At 57.7% G+C, this 18,267-nt stretch overlaps 6 protein-coding genes across 6 annotated transcripts; all 6 read right to left on the bottom strand.

The window, feature by feature from the left end:
- Positions 1-984: 984 nt before the first annotated feature.
- Positions 985-2,937, bottom strand: LINJ_33_2050 (conserved hypothetical protein; the record flags this gene model as incomplete). The annotated part of the gene is made up of 1 exon (XM_001468238.1): positions 985-2,937. The coding sequence occupies one exon, from the start codon at positions 2,935-2,937 to the stop codon at positions 985-987; it is 1,953 nt and encodes a 650-aa protein (XP_001468275.1).
- A 3,960-nt stretch (positions 2,938-6,897) lies between these two features.
- Positions 6,898-7,968, bottom strand: LINJ_33_2040 (putative phosphoribosyl transferase; the record flags this gene model as incomplete). Its single annotated transcript, XM_001468237.1, has 1 exon — positions 6,898-7,968. One exon carries the CDS (start codon positions 7,966-7,968, stop codon positions 6,898-6,900), a length of 1,071 nt encoding a protein of 356 aa, XP_001468274.1.
- Positions 7,969-10,105: 2,137 nt separating this feature from the next.
- LINJ_33_2030 (conserved hypothetical protein) lies at positions 10,106-10,675 on the bottom strand (the record flags this gene model as incomplete). Its single annotated transcript, XM_001468236.1, has 1 exon — positions 10,106-10,675. The coding sequence occupies one exon, from the start codon at positions 10,673-10,675 to the stop codon at positions 10,106-10,108; it is 570 nt and encodes a 189-aa protein (XP_001468273.1).
- Positions 10,676-11,861: 1,186 nt separating this feature from the next.
- Positions 11,862-13,616, bottom strand: LINJ_33_2020 (conserved hypothetical protein; the record flags this gene model as incomplete). The annotated part of the gene is made up of 1 exon (XM_001468235.1): positions 11,862-13,616. One exon carries the CDS (start codon positions 13,614-13,616, stop codon positions 11,862-11,864), a length of 1,755 nt encoding a protein of 584 aa, XP_001468272.1.
- Positions 13,617-16,097: 2,481 nt separating this feature from the next.
- LINJ_33_2010 (putative vesicular protein trafficking mediator) lies at positions 16,098-16,712 on the bottom strand (the record flags this gene model as incomplete). Its single annotated transcript, XM_001468234.1, has 1 exon — positions 16,098-16,712. The coding sequence occupies one exon, from the start codon at positions 16,710-16,712 to the stop codon at positions 16,098-16,100; it is 615 nt and encodes a 204-aa protein (XP_001468271.1).
- Positions 16,713-17,540: 828 nt separating this feature from the next.
- On the bottom strand, positions 17,541-17,924 carry LINJ_33_2000 (conserved hypothetical protein; the record flags this gene model as incomplete). Its single annotated transcript, XM_001468233.1, has 1 exon — positions 17,541-17,924. One exon carries the CDS (start codon positions 17,922-17,924, stop codon positions 17,541-17,543), a length of 384 nt encoding a protein of 127 aa, XP_001468270.1.
- Between the last annotated feature and the right edge of the window lie 343 nt (positions 17,925-18,267).

The raw sequence follows: 18,267 nt of genomic DNA, 5'->3' as shown, positions 1-18,267 counted from the left end.
AGTCGAAGAAGAAGCAGTCAGTGGCGGGGACAAACGGAGAGACAGAGAGGAGGAGACGAACTCTGTGCATGCATACATGCGTTTGTGTGTGTGTGTGTGTGTGTGTGACCGCCATCAAACGCGCGCTACGCCGGTGCACCTGCGGCAGGTCGTTTTTTTCAGCCATTTGCTTTCTTGCATTGCTCTCACGCATCACTCAGGCACACACACACGCACACGCACCCTCCCGAACCCCCCCCCCAACTCCACGCGACGCGCGTGATTAAAGCGAAAAGCAGGAGTGTGTATGGAGAAGGAGGATGTGGTACCGTGGGCAAGTGTTATAGAGATGGAGAGAGAGGAAGGAGGGCGGTGATGTCCAGCAGTCGACATGATACTTTCATGAACAGCAATGCAGTAGAAACTCAAAGAAAAAAAAAGCATCCTCAGGACAGCTACAACGCGTGCTGCGCCTGAGGGCGGCCTCCTGGGACCTCCCCTCCCCATCTTCCCCCTACACGCACACACGCACGCAGACAGGCCTCTTGGCGACTCTCTCTTCCTTGTCCTTGCGGTTGGTTTTCTGTCAAAGCCTGAGCTGCCACCACACAGCCTCATCAATGAAGTGAGTGTGATGTGTGTGCGAGAGAGACACGCAAGCCAAAGGAAGCACAGCGCAGCAACGCGATGCACTACGGACACAAAAAGCAAGAGAGATACGGCACCGGCGAATGATGCAATGCACACGCCCCGCATGCCCATGCGCCCATCGTGATACCTCTACCGCCCCTCCAACACCTGATGATATGGGCAGCGGATACACTAATCCGCAGCTGCACACACGAGAGAATTGTTGCTGCACATCCTTCTTGTATCGCCCGATGTGCGGGATGGCCAAATCAAGATCTGCTGCACAGCAGCGCCGCCCCCACCCCCACCCACCCAACCCCTCTCTACAGGCGGGTGCATAAGCCGGCCCTCCACCGCCGTCCGCTCGGCCTCATCCTAAGACACTGAGTCCGTAGGAAAGGTCTCATCGCCCGAATCCACCTTCGACGTTGCAAATCGTGTGTCCTTCCTCGCTAACGGCCACAGAAGACGCGGAAAAAGATTAACCTCCGTCTTGTACAGCACGCACCACTGAATCATGAGGATCAGCCACACCAGAAACAGCGAGAAGTAGGCACCCCAGCTAAGGTAGCCAAATATGAAGGTTTCTCGAAAGTAGAGGTACCGCAAGGAGGCGCACTCCTCGACGCCGACGCGCTCCGAGCAGATGATCAGCACTAGCTGAATTATCGCAAGTGGAACGCAGGTAAAGCTAATCCGAACTGTCGACGCCTCTGTCAAGACGATGATGATGTACACGGAGAGGATGTACGCGACCGTAATGCCGGAAAGAACAATGATGGTGCTGTTGTAGTACCGGCATGTCGTCCCTGACAGCCTGATCGCGGTGGTGACGAGGAGAAAAATGTTTGTCTCGAGCACCGACGCCATCACATAGTGCAGCGCGTGAGCTACGGCGCTGTGGCGCTCCAGCATATGGGGCACCCTGTCTAGGTTGAAGCAGGCAAAGCCAAGTCCGTCGATTGAGTCATGCGTGAACAGAAGCCAGGCGTATCCGAACAGCGCCACGCACCACTGCGTGGCCGCGGCCACGAGCAGCACAACATAAGGCCAGCGGTGCCGCCACTCCAGCTGGATGCTGAGCTCAATGTTGTTGAAGTACGCCTGTGTGATGAGCTGCGGAAAGGCAAATATTATGGCGTGGATGATGCCGGAGAGGCGGCTGCAGGCAACTATGTTGTGGCCCAGGATCATGCGCTTCTGCCTCAGCGCACGGGCGTAGGCGATGAGGCAGAAGATGTCAAAAAGCGGCATCGCCGGCACCACCGCGACATACGGCGATGGCACCATTAAGTACTTCTCGTCTTCACGCCTGGGCTCGTACTGCGCCTCGTCCTGCCGGCTCCGCACCGTGCAGATGATGCAGATCAGATTCAGCGCCCAGCCTCCCCCAAAGACAATCAGTGTGTAGAGGGCGTAGCTCTGGAGCCTGCCGCCGTTCAGCTCCACCCACTTCGCCAGCACCAGTGCGATCCCCACATTGGAGAAAATAATCGTGCACAGCTGCACCACCATGAAGATCAGATTGAGGATCCGCATCACGTTGGACTGGTTTATAAGAATGGAATGAAAGGGCTCGTCGGGCAGGACGTGCTGGTGGTCGTACATGAGCTTGATGTACTCGAAGCCGCTTCGCTTGAGCATGGCGTACTGAGTGTGCGAGAGTCGTGCAAAAGGCATGCGAAAGAAGGAAGTGAGGTACTCGTAGATGGCCGGGTTCAGCGTCCCGTCCTTGGTGGAAAAGAGCTCATCCATGGTCTCCTGCACGTTGCGCTGCGCCTCCACATCGGTCTCATCCAGCGTACCAGAGTCAAGAATCAGTCGCACGAGGTACGGGTTGTGCTCCGCGGCGGCCATCTCGAAGCCGCGTACCGGCATCTCCTTCGACCGTGACGCCAGCGCCGCGGCGACAAGGTGCCCAAACGGCTCCGTCGGGCTCGACTGATAACCACGCAGTGCCGACAGGAGATCCACCACGTACATATTCGGCTCACCGTCGTAGCCGTCGACATCCGAGCCACTTACGTTGCCAGCGTCCATGAAGGAGTCGTTCATGGTGTCCTGGTTCATGAAGCTCATGATAGGCTGCGCGGTGCTCCGGTTGTTCCACAAGGGATCGGTCGACGGGTCGACAACGACCAGGTCGAGCGGCACCGCGAAAGACCCCTCGCTGTCGGATGGGTCCGCATCGCCTGGACGCATCGACGAGGTGTTGTTGTACGGCTCGAAGACGGCGCGTCGGCTTGCGACGGAGGTCGACGAGAACGATGTTTGTGCCCGTGGGGTACGCCGATTCAGATCGCCCGTGGTGCCGGAGCCGGAAGACATCGAGTTAGAGCGACTCATTAGGGAGTTGCGCGTGGGAACGCGCAATGGCCGCCAGTCCTCGCTCGTGCGCGTGCGCGTCGCATTCGCAGCACGCGCTTCTGCAGCGGCAGCAGCTACGCCACCAGGATTGACGAGGTTCTCCAGGTACGTGCTCACCTGCTCACGATGATTAGAGACAAGCTTGCGTACCGCGGCCCACCAGCTGTTCTCGCCGTCAGGTGTGGTCGTCAGTTTCGCTAGTGGCTGGGCCGCAGTATCTGTACCATCAAGAGTGGATCCGTCTAGCACCGAGGCCTTTGACCCGCGCGCGGAGGTCGAAGGACGCTGACTAGCTGCACCGCTGCCGGCTTTACTGCCGACTACCGAACACATGGAAGGCGGCCTCACGGGAGGTGGCAGTGGAGGGAGGACGTGTGAGCCGCTCGTCCCGTTTACGGAGACCGTCCCACGCCGCCATTCGCTCCCGGCACCGCGTGAGGTTGGCACCACCGGCAACGATGCAGATTGCCGCGGCATGACGGATTGCGCCGCTGGAAGGCCGAATAACGAGCTTTCGACGGGACCTGCAGCGCTCGCTTGTGAGGCGCTGGTGAACTCGTTGGGCAGCCGCACCTTCGGCTCATCCGTGACCCACAACGGCGCCTGAGCTGCGGTTGGACTGCGCATGTTTGTCATGAGCAGTGGAGTCGGCAGCGTTGAAGGCACCCTGACGCTGTGTGAGGTGCCATTCTGGATGTCCGAAACGCGCCCTCGACCCGTGCTTGGAGTAGGTACGTAGCGTGCCGAAGGTAACCCATCAGTGGCAGTAAGTTCACTCCTCGCAGAAGCAAAGGCCTCCGACGCAGGCAGCGTCATGGCGGAGTTTGCGGTCGGCGGCAGTGACACAATGGATTGCCTTGCGGCACCGAAGGCGTTTGAATTAATGTCGCCGGCTTCGTCGCTGCGCGAGCGGGAGATCAAAATATGCGCAGTGCTGCAGTCCGAGCTGCTGTCGAGCGGGGATACGCGAGCCGACGACATTTGTGCTCCGACAGAGCCTGACTGTATGCAGAAATGCGAGAGTACACCTGATCGGTGGTTTTTGATTCGCTTTCCGCCAAAAAAAAGGCGCAGCAAAGGCTTTCATGCATACCCACACACACATACACAGCCACCCCACCGTCGAGGACACGAGCGCAAGTGGAAACGGGCCTGAAGATTTCCGCGCTCAAGCGCCACACCTCTGCGTTGCGAATTCGCGTGTGCCAGCAGCTGCGTTCCATGCAAGACGAAGAGGAAAGCAGGAAGAGGGGGAGTGCGACCGTGAATGCAGATGGAAACCACACGAGCGTACTGGAGTAAAGCAAGCAAGACAAGACACGAAGGAAATAGACCCGCACACAATGAGCGTGCACGGCGGCAGCGCAGCGCGTGAGGTTAACCGTTAACACCTCGTAAAAAGACAACCGTAGAAAAAAAAAAACAATTCTTTGAGAGGTTGACAAGGAGAGAAAAAGCGTCTGCAGAATGAAGGGTGCTTCTTCGCTCTCTATGCCGGTCCTTTGTTGTTCGTGTCGTTCCGCCGGCAAGGACGAGCCCGCTTGAAAGCGAGCAGACAAAAGGAAGGGAAGAAGGGGAAGCCGGTGGAGGTGTCCGAGAAACCGACAAATCACACAAGTCTGCACGCGCGCAGAGGCAGGCCAAGGCAGACAGAAAAGGAGAATGAAGAACGACAAGGAAGTGCTGTCCGCGTCTCCCTGTCGCCCCACAGCCCAGCCCCTCTCTTCCTCTCTCACTGCGGCGTGGCTGCCCTGTTTGAGGCTGGCACCACAACGACAACAACAAAGTAGGCGCAGTATGGAAGCAGAAATCAGCAACAAACAGAAAAAAAAGCTACACGTAAATCAAGGGCACGCCTTCTTCGTGCGACGTGTTCCGCCTGCCGGGTGATCGTCTTTGCTGCGACCACGTGCAGTTGCCGCTAGTGTCCGCCTTGCTTCTACTGCTGTGACTCTCTGCGGGAGTTCGACTCTCTGGCAAGCGCCCCCTCCAAGTCGGCGCCGGAGAAGAGCAACGCTGGCACGCAAAAGAGGGGAGGCGCGAGTGTACAGCGATAAACCAAAATGATGACAGACGAAACACAAAAACTGAAGCTGCTGTTCGAAAACGACGATTGAGGTGCGCAGGTGTGCCGTTTCGCTTCAGTCCACCAGAACGCCACGGTGTTAATCACTCTTAGGGCTTGAGAAATGGAGCTGGAGCCTGCGACGCATGCGTTTCTGCGTGTAAAAAAATGCTACGGCTTCACCTTGCCCACGGGAGTGGATCACGAGAATCACACAGGCCGTCGCGCAAACCTTAACCAAGGCACACTCCGTCTCGGCCTTTCGTACCGGCACGCACACGCGACGGCAACACCAATGGAAGCACACATACAGACGCACGTGTAACTCCGCGCGCAGTCGGCAAGGCGCGCTTTCTCTCTAAGTAGAAGAAATTCGTAGCCCCGAAGGTGAAGGAACCAAACAAAAAAAAAGAAGAGAGAGCAAAGGACGAGATGATCCAAGACGCGTCTTTTTTTCGTGTGTCGGATTCGGACCTTATTCACGCTTGTGAGAATGCGCGCGCATGTGTGTGTGTGTGTGTGTGTGTGTGTGTGTGTGCATGATCGCAGGCAAAGGAAAAGTGCCGGTGTAAGAGAGAGAGAGAGGAGCGGTTCGAGTGAGCGGCGGAGGACATCAAGCGGTCGAAAAGAGTGCCAACGGAGAAGCGAAGCACTGACTATTGCGCATACATACCCGCGATGGTGTGTGCTCATCCGACCGCGACGTGGTACAGTGGGGTTCCGGCTTTCTCCATCACCCCGGAGACCCAGAGCCCCGGCAGAGGCGCTTCGATGCCCATGTTGCAACTGCCAACTTCACCTCGAATGTCACAAGTGTGCAATCTGCCTGCGCGCCACGCACACAGGATAGCTCTTTCTTTGGCATGGAGTGCCTCGATACGCATTAGCCGCACCCTGCGAGGCTGCACCAGATGCCGCAATAGTCCTTCCCAGCGCGACGTTGAGTCCCTGATTTCTTTCTTCGTTTCCGTCAAGGATACCGTCCGTCGGTTGCTGTTGTTTGTTGTCGGTTGCGTTCTTTACGTTTGCCAGCATTGTGCGGATGTGCAGAGGACACCCGAAATCAATCAAAACGTAAACATCAAACAAACACACGCAAACACGAGAAAAAAGTGGAGCGCGAAAAAAAGAGAGAGACCCCTCGCAGGCGCGCGCGCACACCGACACTCAAGGACGAAGAGCAAAATAGGCGCTCCTGCTACATCTCACAAAATATGCACGTCACGCGTTTACGGCCATAAGGACGAGCTCGATGAATCTCCACAGTAAAACGCCCACACACACAAGCCTGACCCAGAGAAAACGCCGCAGACATCCGCGGCATGGCAAGTATGGGTGCGTGCCTTGTGGAATGTGAGACGAGCCCTTTGCTCTACTCGTTTATCTTTTTCCGCCTTGTTATTGTGAATGTATAGAAGGAAACGCAGTGCCTCTCCGATTTCCCCCGCACCACCACCACGGCATCGCGCACCCCTGCAGGCACGCAGACGCCCGCATCCGGCTACAGCACATAGAACCCGCCATGCACACCTGCGCACACACACACACACACATCTACATCCGCACGAAGATATTAAGCGAACAAATACGAGGATCAGAAAGTTAACAAAAAGGTAAAAAAACGAGAGAGAGAGAGGCGGGAAAAAAGGAACGGGTGCGGGACGGGCGGAAAAGGGATGAAGAAGTTCCGCTTCGCCCTCTCGGGCCGCTTTCGTTCTCTCTGTTTGGAGGGGCGGGCGCGTTCGGCTTTATTCGTGTTTCCACTGCTGCACGCTTTCATGTTAGGGTGTATGAACGTGAAAGCGACGGTGGCGCACGCACGGGCGCGCCTCTTTCTAGTGTCGCGGAGCTGGGAGCTACAGCTTCACAAAAAGAGAGGACAACGACGCTTCCGTGTGGAGGCTGTGCACGGCTTGCGCCAGCAGAGGTGCAGTCGTCAGTACGGTCAGCTTATCGCACTTCGCCGTTGTCAGGCGCTGATCAATCGAGTCGGAGACCACTAACTCTTCCAGTGCCTCGCAGGCGTTAATGCGGTCACACGCCGGATCGGTCAAAATGCCGTGGCTCGCGCAGGCAATGACACGCGTCGCGCCCATCTCCTTCAGTAGGTCGCACGCCTTGCACAGTGTGCCCGCGGTGTCGACCATATCGTCGACGATGACGCACGTGTAGCCCTGGACGTTACCGACCGTCTGCATAGAGTCCACCTTTCCGGCCTCCTTGCGACGCTTCAGGATGGTAACAATGTGGCTAGCGCCGATGCGATCGGCCAGCACGTTGGCGCGCTCCACGCCGCCGGCATCGGGCGAGACTACCACGGTTTGGTTCTTGTCAAACCATGGCTGCCGCATCAGGTATGTGGCAAACTCGGGGAACATGAGCAGGTTGTCCACCGGGATGTTCCTGAAGAAGCCCTGTATCTGACCGCAGTGCAGATCCATCGTCACGACACGGTCAACACCCATGCACTGCAGCAGCTGCGCCACCGCTGAGGCAGAGATCGGCACACGCGGCTCACTCTTGCGATCCTGGCGGCTATACGCGTAGTAGGGCACGATAGCCGTAATTCGTTTCGCCGAAGACAGCTTCAGAGTGTGCACCAGCAGCAGCAGCTCCATCATGGCCGTATTGACGTCCGTGTCGAAGCCGCCGGCAGTCGGCTGAATGATGAAGCAGTCATCACCGCGAACATTGTCGACCACCTTGATGTTCAGCTCCCCGTTAGCAAACCGTTTGATTTCCGTGCGGCACTTGTCCACGTTCAGGCACTTGGCCACGTTGTCGGTGAGGTCTGGGTTGGCGGTGCCAGAAATAAGCCGAATGCGAAAGGTCGTCTCTACGCCTGGACGCACATGCTGACGGTAGAAGAAAGTCTCTCCGGCGGCGACTTGATGGCCCTTGTGGTGCTGAGGTGTGTTTGCAGACATCCAAGAAGACGATGATGCGAGACAACAAGTGCACGCAAGTTGCCAAAGCCGGAGAGAAAGGCCGAGGGATGTGCGCGTCTCCGTCGGCTGGTTGGCGCGTGTGTGGGTGCGCTCGGTCAAATGCAAGTGGGTCCGTTTATCTTGCCGCGATGGTTCAACAGTCCTTCGGCTTAAGGAGGGGAGGGGGGAGTTGCTTGGCGTTGTTGTTCTTCCTCGTCAATGATTACTGCACGACGATGGAGTTGGTGGCAGGGAGAGAGAAGTACGGCAGAGCGAGCTCGATAAAGAGGGGGTGAGCAAAAGTGTGGCGTCAGCACGAAAACGGAAACACGCCGTGCGTGTACCTCTGCATGTGTGGGAAAGGAGCGTTGTGTGGGGGTTCCCGTGCGGGCGGGATAGCACCGGCAGGGAGCAAAACAATAAGAACGAGCCCCAGAAGGAAGAGACGCGTGCGGGACGAGTAAAGCAAGTACAACATGCGGCGGTGGCCACTGCCGGCGTACAACAGTGCACAGGCAGTGCAGAGAATCCTCGCTGTGTAGAGCACAAGGGCGGGTTTGCATGGAGGGTGGTGCAAATGCGCTTGCGCAGGAACAGGAACGCGCGCGCGAGAGAGAGAGAGGAGGCACGGCCAAATCGGGTCTATTGCGCACTTCGAGTCTAAAGAAGAGAAAGATTGGCGGTGCAGCTGAGATGGCGGGGCCGAAGCGGGATGGGGTGGGCAGTACACAGCCGATGGAAAAGGGCAATCACACTGAAGAGATGCCTAAAACGGTGCCGCTTGCACACTCGCCTGTGTGTATGTGTCAAGACGATGCTCGCATAGGAGTGAGTGGCTGCTCGAGGGCTGTGCAATGTGCGACATTCTACGACTTTATGTAGAGAGATGCCAGCGGTCCCATGATTGGCACCTCATGCGCGGCGTACTGAGGGAGAGGTGGCATCGGCGCCTTGACACGGCTCGTCCCACGGCGATATCGAGACGTTGCAGAGCGGCTGCGCCCTGCGCTCTGGCGGGCACTCGGTGCGCACATGACTGCGTGGCCATCCCAGTGAGCCTGCTGACGTTCAAAATACGGAGGCAGGACGCAGCCGCGGCAGTGGTGGTACGGAGCGGCGCTGTGCGGGCACGGTCCTTCAGCAACTACCGGTGGCACCTCCGCATCTGCGACAGAAGCTGTCGCTACAGAGCCGTCAGCCGGGCTGGAGGTCACAAAGTGGCTCGATATCCGTGCCTCACTCACTGAATTCGGAGGCGCAATCCTTCCAGCGGCGCTGGCGGAGTCGCCACTGCGACGCCGACGCCAACACGCGGCGCAGGAGCATCGGACGGCGTCATGCTGAGCGTGAAAGTACTGGCAAAATGTGCAGTTGTTTCTGGTCAACGGCATTGTCAAGATGTTCGTATGTCGTGGACAGACGAGCCCAATACATGTAGAGAGGGAGGTGGCAATGGCGTGCGTGCGTGGCTGCGCGTGTAGTCGTGCCTTTTTTCCTTTGCGGTAACCAACCCGGAGAGCGATCCGGTGCAGAGAGAAATGGAGGGCAGAAAGGGAGTGCCGTGCAAGGATATATCGAGGCAGCACACGGTACAGCCGGTACAGAATGGAAGAAAAAAGGAGCAAAGCCATTTCTGGCGCATGTCTGCATAGCTTCTACAGGCTCCCTTCTCTGCGCTGCATGAGTTGGTGTGCCCGCAACTGTCTGTATGCGAGTCCATGACGTGTGCATACACACACACAGGCGCGAGGAAGAGAGGCACCACGACCTCACTTTCCCTCCGCGTTACTAGGCTACGCAATTCGCCTCTCTCAAGGAGCGCGCCCCATCGGTCGCCGCCTCTCTCTCTGAAGTCACCACCAACTGAATCCCATCGGCCGCTTGCACAGAGGTTGCCAGTGTATGTGTGGTCTCACCTGTCCTTGGTCGGGATAAGTTTGTTTGCTTTTGTTTTGTTTTTGTTTTACCTTGCTCGATGTGTTGTGACGGAGGGAGGAGGAAGGCACAGGCCCGCGGTAACGAGAGGAAGAAGAGGGCGTAGCAGTGGAAGCGAGCTCTGTCAGGACTAACCAGAATCCCAGTGACAGAGGCCCTCTTTCATTCCTCTCACGGGAGTACCACCAGCTCCGCGGCAGCCCTACCTGCGCTTGCGCAGCGCCTTGCTGCCCCCAGTCGGGCTCTGCAAAGCCAGCCCGCTGCTGGCGAGCAGTTTTCCGGAGTCCTTCTCGCTCTGATTCCAGAGCATCTTCGCCCACTCGGGTATAGTGTTCGTCTCCTTCCACGGACGCTGCAGCTCGCCCTCCGCCTTTTCCCTCTTCGCGTAGATGCGGAACAGCTCCGAGTGGTAAAGCGCCTTGGGATTGTTAAGGCTCTGCAACAGCAGGGGGAAGTAGATGCCGTAGCGCAAGGCAAAGAACGTGCTGATCCCCGCAGAGAAGCCAATATTGGTCAATATCAGGTCACGCAGCTTCCCGATGTCGTACTCCCACTGCTTCTGAATACTCTCCTTGTCGGAGTAGGGGTCCTTGACCTGGAGGAGGGTGTGGTCGTCACAGCGCCAAATTTCGAAGAAGAGGTAGATAGCCATGCACATGATTGCGGTGTGCACTAAGGCGAAAATGAAAAAGATTCGCTTTTGGACATCAGGATCTGTGCTGTCCAGGCTCCAGCTCACAATCAAGATCGTTAGCGGTAAAAGAATGTTCATGATTCAATCGATGCGCTGGCGAGATCGTGTACGCGTGTCGGTATGGGAAGGGCACCTTGCGAGTGGGGGTAACCAAGAGAGCAAGAAGCACGTGAGACGCTTCGATAGTCCACTACCTTGTGTGTTTCCTGCTTCGTGCGTTGTTGTTTTTGCGTCGGTTGCCGTCCACGGAAATGCGTGATCTTGTGTCACAGGAGGAGACCGCACAGGCACACGTATGCCATACAAACAGAGAAAGAGAGTGCGTGCGTGCGTGCGTGTGTGCGCGTGCGTGAGGAAAGAGAGGAAAGAGAGGAATACAGGAGAGAAAGGGTGCGCATCGGAATGTAAAGGAAGAAGAGCGAGTCACACCGCACACGCACGCACAACTTTGGCTGCGATAAAAAAAAAACGAGTCCCTGTGCGAAGAGGGGGAGGAGGCGGGGGCGGAGCATCTTGCAGTGAAATGCGCCAACACTCATATGCGCGCGAGCTCACTGCTGCGGTAGAACAGAACTCGCGGCAATCTTGCTAGGCACCTCTGGATCGCGACAGACGCTGGGCCAAGCAGTTGAGGCCATGGATTTGTGCGTGTGCGTGTATTGAGTCGGCGTCCAGCACCCCGAAAACAGCATCCAACGTTTTCCTTTTTCGTTTGATTCCTCTTCTCGCTTCAGTTTGTTAGAACGCGCGGGCTTCGTCACGCATTATTCGAGAGTCTGTCAGTTAAATCTGGGCTCCGGCGCCGGTTGTGCTAGCAGTGGTCGTTGCCGCCGCCTAGTCCTTTTTTCTTTTTTTTCTTCCTTGATGGCTGGCGTCTCCAACTCGCGCGCCATGGCACGCATGACCACGACACAACAAACCGCACCGACATGCACCAACGCGCACGGGGGGAGAGAGGAGCGGGGAGAAGGGCGGAGAGAGGAGGAGAGCACGCCGTCACACATCCCATTCTTCTCCGTTAAAAAGGCGGTAGAGAAGACAAGGGGCCCGAGAGAGAAAGAGGCGGGCAGGAAAGGAAGCGACGAGGAAGACGCTCGAAAGAGTAGCCGCAGCCGGACGGCGGTTCGTTGGCAGCCGAGCACGCGGAAAGCGAGGCCCTCCCCTCACCACCGCCCCCATTCCATCTCGTGGAGCTTGAAAACTACTCGAGAGCACATCTTTTCTCTCACACGCTTTTCGTGTTCACCTTCCACTTCCACTTTCCTCAACGCATCAAGGACTTCCAGTTCATGGGGCGGAAGAGATTGAGGCCCTCGTAATCCGTCGTCACCACCATGCCGGGGACCTGCGTGTGCCAGTGCGCCTCCTTCGGGTGCACCAGCCCCTGATGATGAAACATCAACTGATCGGGGTACTCCTTCAGCTTCCCGCTAAACAGCTCGCCCACCGCCTCCTGCTCCTCGTTAAAGTCCCGCTCCAGCGACAGGTCCCACAAGGTGCAGCGTCCATCATCGCTGACAACGGACAGGACGCTCTCGTTGTGCGGCGCAAACTCGACGGACGTGATGGCCTTCTTGTGAAGTGCAATGCGCTGGATCGGCTCCGGAGTGGCGATGCGCCGCAGATCCCACACCGCAACGGCGCCGCTCTCGGCACCTGTCACGAGCAGGTGCGACGCTTGCCGGGCACGGTTCCAGTCAGCCACGTTGATGTCGGAGGGGTCCGCCTGAAACGAAATCTTGCAGGCCCGCATGTCACGCGTGTCCCACACCTCCACTAGGCCGCCGGCGCGGGCGGTGATGAGCACATCCGCCTGCGTCGGACTCCACTGAATCTCCTCAATCGACATAGCGCCAGGTACGGTGCTGCTTGCTGCGCTCTTCCACCGGCCGTCGTCCGTGGGCTGCCACACGAACAGAGAACCGGCGCAGTCACCCGACGCGAAGACGCTCGCCTGCACCGGGCTCCAGTCGAGTCCGTAGCCCTCCGTCTTGTGCGACGTCGACGGCGTGCAGAACTTCAGCGGCTGCGCCTTCTTACTCTGCCCCCCAGCCGATTGCTGCTTCCACACCTGCGCCTGCTCCTTCGACCAGTTCGAGAAGTCTGTCAGGGCACGCACCTCCGACTCGATGTCGAAGACCTGCACGTGGCCGGCTTCGGACCAGACGGCCACGAGCTGACTGCCACTCGCAGGGTTGTTCTGCGGGCAGCAGCGCACGCGGTTGGCGGTGCCGTAGTGTTTGATGACGCGGTGGTGCACCACCGGCTCGCCAGCGTTCACGTCCTCGCCGGCCTCGTCGTCCTCGTCCTCCTCGCTATCGTCCTCTTCGCCGATGTAGTCTTCCTCGCTGTCGTTGTCGCTGGCTACGTCGTACTTGGTGCGGCACATGTTCGTTACATAGAGCACCAGCAACTCGTTGCGGGCCTGCTGATCCGCTTGCGTGCCGCACACCAGCACCGTGGAGAGCGGGTACTTGGTGTGGTTGTCCTTGTTGTCCTTCACGACATCAAAAGACAGGCACGGATACTCGGTGCGCAGCTGGAAGAAAGCATCGTAGGCCTTGTTGGAGAACTCTAGCTTTATCGGCTCGCCGCCCTCCGCCTCGCCAAAGGCGGCACCTTCAATGTCGCCGCGCCACACTGACACCGCCGCAGCACCGCCGGCCTCGTCATCGTCGTCGGCACCCGCCTCGCCGGCCTCCTTGAAGGAGATAGACTTGATGCCGTTTGTGATGTGAGCCGACGATTCCTTCTGGAACTCGGCGTATTCATCATCGTCCTCGTCGCTCGCCTCAATGATTTCCTCTTCGTCACCGTCGCCGTCGTCGATGTCTTCAGCGTCGCTGTCGTCATCTTCCCAGCTGTCGTCGTCTTCGAGCTCCGCCTGCTGCTTCGCCTCCTCCAGCTCACGCTGCCGACGCGCTTCTTCCTTTCGCATCTCCTCAGCGTCTTTGGTGCGGGCGCGTGTCCCGGGGACGTCCTCCCCGTCTCGCGACGACCGCTTCGCTCCGCGCCTCATCGGGTCTGAGTTTCAAGCACTGAGGAGCAGGCTCGAGACGCAGGACTGAGTTGCCAAAGGAAAGGTAGCAGAGGCAGATCACGCGTACCGAAAAATGGAAGACGAGAGGAAGACGGGGATGTATCTGTCTGTCTGCCTGCCTCGCTTTCGGTCGCCGCTATTACAGACAAAAAAAGAAAATGTTTTTTTTTTCTTTGCTAGGTTCAAGAAGATAAGGAGCTGAGTTGGATGGTGATGCTGTTCAGCGCGCACTTGTGCGAGGCTCGGATGCGCTTCGCTCTTATAATAGAGCAGGAAACAGCAACAACCGCAAAAAAAAAAACGCGCCGCACGTGTGAGCCTATCCTTGTGCCTGTTCCCGTGTACAGCTGCCACTTTGTTTGCGCACGAGTGCGTGGCAGAGATGGGAGAGGAAGTGCATCCACCGTGCGGGTGCATCAGCGAGGTCGACACGGTGAACGCGATGGAGGAAAAGACACGAATGAAATAGAACGATGGCAATCGTACCCGGAGGATGGAGAAGAGGGACGCGGGAAAAATCGCATGGAAGTCGACGGGCCAGCCATGCACCTGGGCAGACCTCTCTCGCCTCGCGAGAGGGCGGTGGTGGTGGCGGCGACGGCGGTGGATGAGGTCTGAAATGGATAGCGAGAGAGAAAAGCGGGCACGCGCACACACGGAGAGGAGTAAATCGCGCCCGCAGCACTCCTTACGACAGCAGAACACACAGCTTGCGAGTGCACTTCTTCTCTCCACCCCTTCCGCCCACCTACATGTTCTCAGCACCAGCACACAGTGCTCTTCGCTATCCTCAATGCCCTTACCCTTCGCGTCGAAGGCAACGAGGCGCTGGAGTCCTACGATGGCAGAGGCTTAACCGCTTCGCTTTCTGCTTGTATAGCCCTTCGCTCTCTCGACTCGTGTTGGCGCTGTGCCGCCAGGCTCTTCCGCTCCTTTTTGTGGGCGATGAGGGCGAGGACCAAGGTTTGGCTGCTATTGTTCCGCGGCAGTCTTTGATGTTAAGACCGCACCAGGCTCAGTAGAACGGCAAGAGCGAAACAAAAAAAAACAAAGGATAGCAACGCGCCGAAACGACCAAGGACGGGGAAGAGAGGAGGCACGCTCATCGCACAAATGCGTAGCACGCCCAGGCGCACACACACGCACACACATATATATATATAACGCACGCCTAAGCACAAGATCTGATGCGACACAGATGCACTGGGTTCGACGGCGCAGACACGTCTGTGACATTGTATGTGCGGATGGGCACGGGATGCGCGAAGATGCGCACCGAATTCTTAGAAAACAAATTTCACAATCGAAGCGAGCAAGAAAAAGAAGGGCCGTTTGAGGTACCAAGAGCAGACACCGCCATGCCGCGCGCATCGCGCACAAGCACACACATACATACAAACATACACATGCAAGGCGCACCCCGGCAGAGAGGCTTGGCAGGTAGGCCGGCATGGAATGGGAAGCACAGCGAGACCAAGGGATACGGTAGGGAAGGGCAGACAGAGAGAGCGAGAGAGAGGACCAATGGCGCAGCAAGCGATCGACCAACACACAACATCAGCAAGCGAAAAGAACAAAAATACTCACGCACACGAACACGCTGGCACAAACGCAAACACCCACATGTGCACACCTATAGAGAGAAGGAGAGACACAAACGCACACACACAGGGCACCAAATAACAGAAGGGCACTTTTAGCAGTCGATATGAGGGCTGTTCACGAAGGGCGGCAAGGCAAAGGCAGAGGAGCGGCAAGAGGAAGAGAAAGGAAAAGCGCGGCTGAGCAGCCACCGGTGTTTTGAGGCAGACACGGAGATGGGAGCTTGAGGAGAGAGAGCGCCTGTGCTACTGTCTACAAGGGCTTCCGTGGAGCACTTCTCCCTTCCTCTCTCCGCTTCATTCCCGCACCTTCCTCCTCTTCTCGCCCCGACTCATGAAAGTGGATCGTTACGTGAGCACCTCCGGCATGCCTACTTTCTGGTGGACTAGTAAGAGTTGCTCTACGTCTGTCAGTGCCTGTGTGTGTGTGTGTGTGTGTGTGTGTGTGTCTGGCCCTCTAGCCTTTCGCTCAGATCTTCGGTCACTACGCGGCAGCCGTACGAACACGCACACGCACACACAAGCCGTATAGCGATTCTGCCGCTGTCAGTGGTGGAAGCAAGCGTGGTGAAGGGCAAAAAGAGATGGATCAGCTGCGATGGAGTTCGAGAGAGAGAGACGACAACGCCGGCAGCCGTCGCTTCTGTGAAAGCGCAGAAAATCGCACACGACACGAGAACTGCGCGCCATTCGATGCGAAAGAGTGAGCTCCACAGATGCCGCGATGAGGAGGATGGGGAAGACAGACAAGCCTACTCACGTAATACATCGCTGTCACGCTTGCCCACCCGAAAAAAAAACTTTTTTCACTGTGACACAAGGCATGCGTACCCCTTCGGCTACTCACCCCTGTCTAACCTTACAGCGCCTGCAGCGCCTTGAGGCGCTCAGCAATGTCGTCTTCGTCTACATCCTGCTTTCGCGCGGGCATCGCAATGCTGCTACCCAACGGTCCATTGCCAAGCTTCGCACTAAGATCGATGTTATTCTCCGCAGCCAGCTGTTCCATCAACGAGTCTACCTGGGCCACCGGCACCGTGCCAGCTGAAGAGCTCTCGAAGGCAGCATCCATTGTGCCCAGATTTACGTCCATCGCGCCGACCTGCTGCTCAAAGGCGTCCATCACCTTTGCGATCTTCATGGGGTCCATGGAGGTGAGAATCTTGTCCATGCCCTTCACCGTGGTGGGCATAGTCTTAGTAACCATCTTCATCTGCATGGCAGTTTGTATGCGCGACGAGGCGGCGTCGAGGCGGGAGGCGAGACGGAGATAATTCAGGCCCTCGTTGCGCTTGCGAATCGCGTTCTCGGCGTAGATACGGGCCGCCTCGGGGTTGCCCTTCTCCAACGCTTTCTTGACGTTCAGCTTCTCCCGCTCCGCCGCCTTTTCGGACACGGCGGCGCTCTTCGACATCTGCTTCGACGCAAACTTCATGTTGAAGAGAATGTCGTACATTCTGTCTTCCTTGCCCATTGTCAATGTTGCCGCGACTGCTGAGGGCAAAACGTAAAAAGTGCGCGGGAGTGCGGAAGGGAGGGGCGGCCCACGTGTGTGTGTGTGTGGAGGGGGGGGTGGAGAGCTGATGAGAGCTGACGAGACGGAGGGGCGGAAACAAACAAAACAAAAAAGGACAGGGCGGAAGGGGAGGGTGCCAACGCTCGCGGTGTGTGGCACAAGAGCAACGCAAGAAGGTGAGCAACGATGGGCACGGGGAGGGGCCAGAAAGAGGAAGCGAGCGAAGGTTCCCGATGCAAGCATACGAGCAAGTGCCTTGGCGTCTGTGTATTAGCCAAAGCGCGGTAGGGTCGGTGTGCATGCGTCGCTTGTGATCCCTCGCCCCGCGACCAATGCGCTGCCCTCCCTCCATTCTCCGTACCCTCTCTTCTCGCGTCGTCCACCGCCACTGCAGAGGTGGTGAAGTGTCGTCTAGCAGAGAGACAGCACACCGTGGAGGAGCGGCACGAGAGGCCAGAAAAGACAAGCACGCCGGGGGGAAAGGGAGGGGTGCAGAAAAGACACGAATCCCATGAACACTTCTCTCTGTTGTTTCTCCACAGGCACACGCAGGCACAAGCACAGGTCTGCGTAGCACCGCTGGTCGGCGACGGCGGGACGCAGCGAGTGGCACACCCGATCCCACGAAGAAAAACAGCAACAACAACATGGGAGAGCAGAAGTCACCGCATCCTCATCTCCACTGTTTGAAAGAAGAGAAGGCGCACGTGCAAGCGGGGAAGGTCAAAGAGACCGAGCGCGCAACCTGCATTCACGTGGGGAGGGGAGGGGGCGCACTCACGGCGTCTAATGTCCCAGATCTTTCGAGAGGCGTGCCTCGTGAAGCATGGCGTAGAGCAGCGGGACGGACGACGGGGCGGCAGCCATGTTCAGCTCGGACGCGAGTACGCGACGCGGCACTTGGCTGTCCGGCGATCGAGCCTCGAGCTGAAAGACAGCCAGCGTGTGCTCTAGACCGTTGAAGGTGAGGTACTCCTTGATGAGCTCATTGATTACCATGTTCTCTGGAGGCACAGGTGGGTTTTCCGCAGCCCTGTCATCACCTTTGGTAGTGACGTCAGAGAGTCGCTCGAAGATGGCGGCGCGGAGCTCGGCCTTTATGCGGCTAATCGTCCCGTTCGCCTCCAGCGACTCCCGCATCGCAGCCTTGAGGGACTCTTGGCTGGACATTTCGCTCGTTAAGTGCTTCTTAGATCCACCTGCGGGCTTGGCGGTGGATAGCGATCAAGGCTCCTTTGCCGATTTCAGGAGAAGCAGTGGGCAAGGAGACAGGCAGAAAGGAAAGGTGAGGAGAGGAAGGAATAAGTATAGAAATGCAACGGAGAAGCCGCCGCGGCCATGTGCGAAAAGAGTGGACAACGGTGAAGGGGAAGCGCGGCAGTGCCGTCCGCTCGTACGACCAGGCGCACCCTTACTTGTCACCCTTGTGTCTGGGAGCGAGAAAGCGGGAGGAGGAGGGGGAAGGGGCAGTGCAAAGAAGCGACAAACACATCGCTGTTGCATTGTGGGGGGC

Source organism: Leishmania infantum, chromosome 33 (genome assembly GCF_000002875.2).
Source record: "Leishmania infantum JPCM5 genome chromosome 33".
Taxonomy (NCBI): domain Eukaryota; phylum Euglenozoa; class Kinetoplastea; order Trypanosomatida; family Trypanosomatidae; genus Leishmania; species Leishmania infantum.
This window is presented reverse-complemented; position numbering and strand designations above follow the sequence as displayed.